The sequence below is a fragment of the Crocodylus porosus genome, unplaced genomic scaffold (assembly GCF_001723895.1).
Source record: "Crocodylus porosus isolate Cpor-Errol unplaced genomic scaffold, CroPor_comp1, whole genome shotgun sequence".
NCBI lineage: Eukaryota > Metazoa > Chordata > Crocodylia > Crocodylidae > Crocodylus > Crocodylus porosus.
The window spans coordinates 36,229,537-36,238,610 of record NW_017728914.1 but is presented as its reverse complement, the minus strand read 5'-3'; the positions used below and the strand labels follow the sequence as shown (position 1 = coordinate 36,238,610).

Here is a 9,074-nt window from a genome sequence, read left to right as displayed (position 1 = left end):
GTGAAAATGCAAGGGGAAAAAGGGATGGAAAGGGGAGGGCGAAGCACAGCCAGAGAAACTGTGCAGGGAGGATGCGAGGGAGCAGAGTTTTAACAGCAAAATATGGCCAGACCTAGCCTCACCCACTCGTTCCCATGTTGCCTCTAACAACTAGCAGGTTTCTCTCTTGATAGCCCCAAGCTGTACTGATGGGATGCGAGGGCTGGGGAACGAGCTGAAGAGTTTGCTGGGGTCTCCAAGCCTCCCGCTCCCCTACCTTTTGCAACCAAACAACCCCTTCGGCATTGCGCTGACTCGGTCTTCCAGCCGCAAGCGGCTTTCACCGACCTGGGCCCGTCTGGAGGAGACCGCAGCAATCGCGGTGGGCAAAGGCCGATGCTCCATCCGGGTAAGACGCAGCGCTCACAGGCACAAAGGCAGTAGGAATACTTTCTCTTTCATGCCCAGTGGAAGATGCCAGCACCCGAGCTCGGGCCCTACGACTCGGGCCGAGTAGACCTTCGCTCCGGGGGCGGACACCCCGCAGGGTCAATGAGTAGGCAGCAGAGACTGGCAGGAGCTGGCCGGAAAGCTCGAAGTGACTTCTTTCACCTCCACGATAAAGTTTGCCCCAGCTCGCAGCGTCATCGTACAACACGACGGCTCGATGCCAAAATTGCTCTGGGCCAACGCGGCCCGGCGCTCAGGAGCCGGCTCTGCTCCCGGTCTCAGCCCGCCGGGGTCTCAGAGGAGTTGGAGAGCGGCGCCGCTTTTCCAAACAGGCCCAAATCCCGAGGGCAGAGCATTTGAAACCCAGAAGCTATAGCGTGGATGCTCTCGCTCTTTTCCAGAGGTAACAGGCATCTCTTGGAGAATCAGAGATCATCTGCAGTACAGGAATGAGAGGAATATCACTTCCTACCTATGGGGACTTTTTACCATCTTGTAGCATCTACACTTTTCCCAGAGCCTGATGAAGGGACTTTGATCCAGAAAGGTTGCAGAAAAGGACAATTTCCTTGCCATTTTCCAGTCGGTCTAATAAAAGGTATCATTTTGGAACCAAGAGTTCTAGTTTTGTGCATGTCTTTTTGTCTCAGACCAGCACAGGTACCAAGTACACCCCAGGAATATCCTGCAGCATTTAAGCACTTGAAATACTGAGTTTTATCTAGCAGTGGCACTGGCTGCTCACGTACCCAGGTATGCTGGGCTGTCCTGTATGCAGTCCGCCGCGATGGCTTGTACCAGCCTGGAACCAGCACGGCTCCCTGAGCAAGGCACGTTTTGCACAGGGATTGGTGTGAGCTGCTCAACTGAGACTCGGCTCTGCTGGGATTTAGGGATAGGAGATGCTGCTTTGTCCCACGACCAGGAGAGGGCTCAGGGACGCCATTCACAGATCTGCTCCGTGCTTCCTCTCGAAGTATGGTGGGATTCAGAGCTTGAAAGCTGGTACCAGACTCCTGCGTGGACTGGTCCGCACCACCTCCGTGCCATGCCCCAGACTGCTGCCCCTTCTCCTGCTCAGCCTGGGTCAAATGCTGGAGAGGAGGCAGCCCGGTCACCCGAGAGTGCCCTGAGTGTGTGCAGGGAAGCACAACTGAGGCAGAGCCGGAGAGCGGTGCTGGGGGCTGAGCCGGCTGCACCGCCCGGATCTGGCACGTGCCGTGCAGGGTCGAGGGGTGAAGCGGGCTTCTCGGTAGCAGTGCAGGATGCTGCCCGAGATGATTTGGATGAGCCCTGCAGGGCTGCTCGAGTCGACTTGCATACCAGTGCTAGGTACAACGCGTATTTGAACACTCTTTAATGGGGCACGATGGAAACAACTGTTTTTTGCTGCCTTAACGCTACGTGTGCATGCTCTGGATGGGTGGGCGACTGGCTTTCAAAAGGAGGAGCTGGAGAGGGCTGGTTTCCCTACTTCCTTGCTTGGCCTGCCGGAAGATTTAGCTTTCAGGGCAAGTTGACAAGCACGTTTCCCCACAGGCTGCGGGCAGCAGCTGTTTGATGTCAAGGCTTAGTATTGCTCTGGAGTCTGGGGCTTTGCAAAGAGAGGAGGCGCCGTCTTCATCTCCCAGCTCTGTCTGATCATGCTGGGGTGATGCGCTCTGCAAGGGGGGCCTAGGACCTTTGGGAAATGTTCAGTAAAGGGACCGTCGATGGGGGTCGCTAGGAAGTAAGTGCAATGTTTTGCTCAGGAAGAAAAGTATGCAGAACATCCCTTGGAAACCAGTCCTGGTAAAGAAGCAGGGCGCAGAAAGGATCCCAGAGCAGGTAATTTTTTCTCTTTTTTCAAGGAACTTGCACCTCCATCAGACATCTGTGTGAAGACTAACATACCCCTTGCTCGTACATCATTAGATCAGATCCTGATTCAAAGTCCATGGAAAGACTCCATGGAGCTCAATGGGCTTTGGATCAGGCCTCTATTTGTTTTCCTTTCTTTAAAATAGCTTGGTCTCATTTGGATGCTCTTGTTCTAGCCAGTTTGAGAGTAGCTCCCTGCCCCCTGGGATGTGCCTGCTGATGCTTTAGCTGTAGATCATGAATACTTTGGGTTTATCCTCAGGGATCATGCTGGGATTGTCCACTTCAATCAGGATGTTCCTGTCATCCTTGGGGGCAGGTTCATCGTCAGCGTTTTGCAGCATTTGTGGCAGGTTCCCTAAAGTGACGTCCATGTCCTTGAAGGCATGGAGCAGAAACACCCCCAAAATAATAGTGAGGAAGCCACCGACTGTCCCAATAATGTCCACGACCGACATGGTGACCCACTCCTTGAAGAGAATGATGGACGTGGTGATGACGATGGTGGTGAACAGCACGTAGTAGATGGGGAACACCAAGGAGGTGTTGAAAATGTCCAGGGACTTATTGAGGTAGTTGATCTGTGTGGTGATGGATGCCAGCAATGTCACGACCAGGATCCAGGTCAGCGGGTGCTGCAGCACGGGCCAGCCAGCGAAGAAGCCCTTGATGGCAATGCCAAGGCCTTTGACTGAGGACACCGAGAAGGCCCCGATCACGGAGCAGATGGTGAGGTAGACGAGGATGTTGGTCTGCCCGTAGCGTGGGGCCAGGAAGAAGATCAGCACCAAGCAGACTGCCAAGAGGATCGCCGCGTATGCAAGGAAACCTGGGAGAGGGAACGAGATGGCCTTCACGTTGAGTGGAATAGCGCAAGATTTGGGTCAGCTGCTGTAACATTTTGTAAGCTTAGAAAAGGAGGGTTGGGACGGACCTCAGGAGCTCACATCTGGTCCAAGCCCTGCTCCAAGCAGGACCAGCCCCGACTACATCCTCCCAGCCAGGGATTAAAAACCTCCAAGGATGGAGAGTCCCCCACCTCTCTGGGTAACCTGCTCCAGGGCTTCACCACCCTCCTCGTGAGAGAGTTTTTCCTAATATCCAACCTCAGCTTCCCTTGCTGCAACATGATGTCCTGTCATCTGCCCCCACTGAAACCAGCCCAGCTCCATCCTCTTAGCAGCCCCCCAAAGGCTGCTATTCAGTCCCCCTCGGTCTTCTCTTCTGCAGACTTAATCAGCCCAATTCCCTCAGCCTCTCCTCACCAGCCTGTCCCCCAGCCCCACAACCATTTTCACTGCCCTTCGCTGGACTCTCTCCAAAGTGTCCACATCCTTTGTCGTGGGGGGCCCAAAACTGGACACAGGACTCCAGATGTGGCCTCCCCAGTGCCAAACAGAGGGGAAGAATCACTTTCCTCTATCAGCATGGGGACTACCACCTCTTTCAGCTAGACACCTGGCTCTGTTCTCACTGAAGAAGCATTCACAGACTTCACCGCCCTTTTATGCCGTACCTCCGTCCACTACACAGCCCCGCTTCTGATGCCAATGGCACGGCTTTGGCTGCTCACCTGGCTCTTTCAGCTTTGAAGACAGTTCATCCAGAGTGGTGACCTCCTCTTCTTCCGGAGCATGGATCACTATCATGGTGCTCCCCACGATGCTCAACATGCAGCCCAGCTTTCCCAGCAGGTTCAGTCGCTCTCCGAGCAGATAGGAAGACAGAACGGCACTGCGCGGGTGGGAGGAATGAGGCACGTCAGTGCAGCACCCAGAGGACTGGTATTAGAGGTTACAGGTGAAGTATCCTAAATGCTGAGTTTCATAATTGCTCGGGGAGGAATTCTTCTCCCGACTGCATGGATGTAAGTCTAGAGCAACTCTTCAGAGCGCACGGGGATTACCCCAGAGCTCCTTGGATGCTGGCGTGTCGTGGGATTCACAGCACAGACAGCTCTGCAAAGGACCTCCACAAATGGGCACCTCCATTCCTGGGCACTTGGACAGTCTGAAGTATTTCATGCTCAAAGAAAGAGGCTCAAGACCCCAGGTTTCGAGGACCATGGATTTGATGGAGGTTTTGAAGACCCGGGCAGACAAAGCTGTGGCTGGGATGATGTAGTTCGGGCTGGTCCTGCTTTGAGCAGAGGGTTGGACTAGATGTGACCCCCTGAGATTTTCTTTTCAATTCCTCCAAGTGGATCCTGGACCGCTGGTCACATGAACACACAGTACTGCTCAACAGCGGGAGCGTCTACACATGCATTCATGTGTTTTGGTTAATGTGCATTAAATCTAGTACCTGTTGTGCGGGACTAAGAAAATGTGCATTAGCTTGTCCTAATGCACATTAAGTATAGAGTACTGTTTTTTTAGTGATGCTCTAATGCACATTAAAATAGACTAATGTTATGAATTACAAGCGTAATTTGTAACACTAATGTGCATTAAAGTGCATGTGTAGATGTGGCCAGCAGCAGGTAGCTTAATCTAAGGGATAACATTGCTTTGTGCCACAAGCCCTGCCAGCACAAGAGCCTCTGGATGGTTGCCTATTTTATAGCAATGATGAGGTAGCTCCCTCCCCCGTTAGCACCATCTGGCACTTTGAGACTGGAAAAATATAGCATCAAACCTCAGGATACAGAGAGCTGTAAGTCACCTGATGAGCACGCTCAGGGCGCCCAGCGGAGTCACAATCGTGGCAGGTGCGAACGCATAGGCAGCGAAGTTGGCCGCTTCCCCTCCACCCACTGAGCAAACAGGACAAAAGCAAACAGCAGGTGAGTTCCTCTGTGTTTGGTTACTGGTGCCTGTGATAAGGGAGAGCAGCACAGGTTTCCCCAGGGAGGTCGGTCCTGGGCTGCAGGGGACACGGGAGTGATCCCAGCAAGACCTACGCAAAGGCAGGTCAGCTTCAGCAACGGGGGTTTTGCAGCAAGTCCTGCGTCCTGCGTTCAGCCTCAGGCCCAGGGGTGAGAATACACCTCAACCCAAACTTTGCAAGCCGAAGCCAGGCCTGACCTCCTCCAGCATCAGAGAGGGAGATGGAGGGCTCCCATGGGAGAAGCTCTCGGGGTCGAGTCTAGGCGGGTCCAACGAGTGGCACTTAAAGCAAGTTTTACAAGGCAGGAGGAGGCCTGGGATGTGACAGCAGGTCTGCACTGAACGACCCCCGAGTCCCTGGACGAAGCAGGCGGCCCAGTGTCCTGGCTGACCCCCCATGGGAAGCAACTTAGGAGCTGGGAGCCATGGGGATGTGAACAGCCCTACTCACTGGTTAGCAGTCCAGCCCACCAGAGCCAGTCCTTCAGGTAGCCATGGCCGCCGTCTCCTGGGAAGGCAGAGCACACAGAAGTTTAGGGGCTAACAGAAAAAGAAATAACTAGTCACCATTTGAGGAACAAGGGGGGTAAGGGGGTGGTGGTGCGAAATGGCTTTTGGAAGGGATGGGAAGGAAGAACGACAGAGGAAGGAAAAGACACTACGAGCGAAGCAGCCGCATCTTGCAGGGGCAGACCATCACATGCAATAGAAAATAGCTATTGTAAGGCAAAGCTCCCCTCCCCTCCCGTGTTATCAGCCCGTGCCGAGGGACCAAGGCTCCGGCTGCACGGGTCTGCAGACTGTTCTCAAGTGCTGCGGGCACGTTCACTCACTGTGCACCCACACACCTACGCGTGCAATTCCACCAGGGCCTCTGTCTTCTAGGTGCCCGGTAAAGGATCTGTAATTCTGCACCTGCAAAGCCTGTGGAAACCCTTCCCTGTCACATGCTGGTCCGAAGATGCCTGTCGGGCACTTGCCTCCGGCTAAGCCAGCTGTTGCAGGGGCCAGCGTGCCTTGTGCAACCATCCCACGCAAACTGGCCGCACCTAGAGCCTCGCCGAGCCTCCCACCCATGCTAACAGATCATGCCCTGCATGCGCCCAGGCACGTGGCCTTCTTGCTCAAGCCCCGACTGCTGCCCTGCTCCGCGTTATGGGCCCAGATATGCCGGGTCAGGGAGAAGACCCAGGCAGCGCAGGCGGCCCGCGCGCACGAGCGCAGGGGCGGGCTGACTGTCTTGCAGGCAAAACTGCGAGTCTGCAGCATCGTTCGAGGGCTCAGACATGAGGCCTGCCCCACGCGGCGGCATCGCAGACTTATGGGCAGGGCTGCCTCTCGGGACGGTGGTGGCATCGGTTGCTGGGTGCTAGGGAGCTAGTGAAGATGGGAGAAACATTTTACCCCTGTCCATCATGAAACGGCCGAAGCGATGCAGCCCTGGTGCTGCGTAGCAGGAACCCCCTATAGATGACAGCGGCTTTCTCGTCCCGTCCGAGCCGCGCGTTGCCGAGGGCGGGGAGCGGGTTGTTCTGCAAAATTTGGGGGCCGGCCCAAAACTCCCTCCCGCTCCGCAGCTGCAAGGTCCTGCCCGAGGCCCGGAGCAGCTGGTTCAGCGCCTGGATCGTGGCAAGCCTCGCCCCGTGCCCCACCGCCCTGCCGGTCATGGGGGACTGAACGATGCTTCTGGGTCGGAAACCCCCCTCTCCCACCGCCGGCGCCACCGAGCCCCACCTGCTCTGGTGCCGCCCGTCTTCACCAGGCGCAGAAGCCCCTTCTTCTTGAGGATGACGCTGCCGCCGATGAGGAAGCTGGAGAAGACGGCGAGGGCCAAGCCGATGTAAAATCCATACTTGCTTTCTACCGGCGTTTCCCAGGAGGTTTCCAGGGTCAGATTATCGTGGAAGGAGAGGGCCAGGTCACTCTCGCCGATCACCCGGCACACGACGCGGCGAGAAAGGCAGGACAAGGTAAGCAGGGACCCTGGGGCCGCGACACAGGGAGAAAACAGAGAGGAGTTAGCCAAGTGTGGGTGCAACCCCTCCAGAAACCCTACCTGTGATTTTTGCAGTGCGTTGTACGTTTCCAGGGCTCACCAAATAGCCTCTGCCAAAGGGGTACGAGTAGCCCCGTGCAAGGAAACACACGTCTTTGCACAGGAAAGAATGGGCTGCCTAGGCCCTAGAGGACCGAGGCAGCCCATTCTTTCTTTTCTGTGCAAAGATGTGTTTCCTTGCACAACGCTACCCCGTCCACAGTACAGGGTACAGCAAGCTCATTCGTTCTTTCTGTTCAAATACAGGTGTTTTCTTGCACAGCAGGTCCGCTGCCACCTCAGGCAGACGCGCTGCCGAGGGGTTTGGGGGACTTGCCTCTCAGTGGAGATCTAGACTTGTTCCTTTGGCCATTGAACGCACAGGGCGAATGCAAAGCAAGAAGCAACTGCGGAGGCGAGGAAAGGATTAGCCAGAGGTGCAAATACCCCCCATCCTTTAGTGGAGCGAAGCCTTAGCAAAGGGGCCGGGGCCACGCAGGACTCCGGGTGGACATGGCTGTTAGGCACCGGTTGTGCAGGGGCACGTGGCTTGAAGCTGCATCCTTCCTCCAGCCGGATGCCTCTGATGCCATGACCCGCCAGCACGGATGCACGCGGCCTCTCCGCGCCCCCGTGCAGCGTCGTTGGCTTCCCACCCCACAAGTCCTGCTAGGCTCCTAAACCCCACGCAGCAGAGAAGGGGTTAACTGGAGTGGCTCACTAATTAGGAAGCAGCGGGGCAGGTGGCAATTAGCTCCCTGCAGGGTATAAAAGGAAGGCCCGGGCCCTCAGAGAGGGTTTGGACGTGCTGCAGGAGGGGGAGGTCTGGACGGGCAGGGCTGCTGGAAGCCGAGTCTCGGGGCTCTGGGCTGGGGTTTGGCAGAGAAGGAGACGGCCTGAGCCTCCTTGCCTCAAGCCCCTCTGCTTGTTGGCCAGGGGAGACCCGGCTGCGGGAGGGCGGGGGGTTGCGACGGCACTGCATCCGTGCCTGCGAAGCCGTGCGTGGGAGAGGACGGGGCTGGACGTGGGACTTTGTGCCCTCCCCAACTCCTTAATTAGGAGGCAGGGCTGACCTTGATTTGGGGCCAGCCGAGGAAGAAAGGCAGGACCCCTGATGGCAGGGTCATCATGCCAGCGAAGTCCACTTGGCTCTTCCCCCCCAGCTCCACGTGCCACCTGGTAGATGACGGGTGAACCCCGACATCACGCGTGTTCAGCGAACACCCCGATTACAGCTATTAGATAATTACAGATACTTTATCCGGCACCTGGAAGACAAAGGTCCTGATTCCTCCCTATAGGTGCTGGAGCACCAATATCCCTTTGGGAAATGCTGGGAGGCTCTGCCTAGACATGCACGATCCCAGGGCGCTTTTCGTAAGACCTGTCCTGGGACAAGATTTCTCTCTTTCCCCATCCCTCCTCCTGTGCCAAGCCCTCTGCCCCACCTGGCTGCTGGAAAGCAGGAGGGCCGCACCGTGCGAACGCAGCTGACCGCACGGCGGGGTGAAAGCAGGCCCGAATCCTGCTCTCCTGGGCAAACCGCTGCTGGGAGCGAGCGCCGACGTGCGGCGCTCGTGGGTGCGAAACCCGAGTTGCGCTGGGGGTGCTCGCCAGGCGGCCCCACGCCAGGCGCTGCTGCTGGGTCCTAATCTGCGCCTGGGGGGTTGGAGGAGGGCATCCAGACGAAAGGGTTCCCTGCTAGGGGACGCCTCGCTTCGCTTCTGGCCGGCGCCGCCGACGGCTTTGGAGCGGATCATGAAGAAGACGCTGCGTTTATCCCGTCTTTGAGCCACAGCAGTGGTTTCCCACCTTTTTTAGGCCAGAAAACGCCAGCTCCTAGTCTGCGCTTGCTTTTTGACAGCAGAAAAGTATAATAGAGCAATTAATTCTCCTGTTGCGAAGAACTGGGAAAGGCCGCG

The 9,074-nt window shown here is 56.5% G+C and overlaps 1 protein-coding gene across 1 annotated transcript; it reads right to left on the bottom strand.

Moving 5' to 3' along the window:
* Window positions 1-1,438: 1,438 nt before the first annotated feature.
* Window positions 1,439-8,282, bottom strand: NIPAL4 (NIPA like domain containing 4). The gene is made up of 6 exons (XM_019534744.1): window positions 8,226-8,282; window positions 6,852-7,173; window positions 5,569-5,625; window positions 4,954-5,044; window positions 3,863-4,023; window positions 1,439-3,118 (listed from the first exon to the last, which is right to left on the bottom strand). Exons 1-6 carry the CDS (start codon window positions 8,280-8,282, stop codon window positions 2,514-2,516), a joined length of 1,293 nt encoding a protein of 430 aa, XP_019390289.1. The 3' UTR covers window positions 1,439-2,513.
* Between the last annotated feature and the right edge of the window lie 792 nt (window positions 8,283-9,074).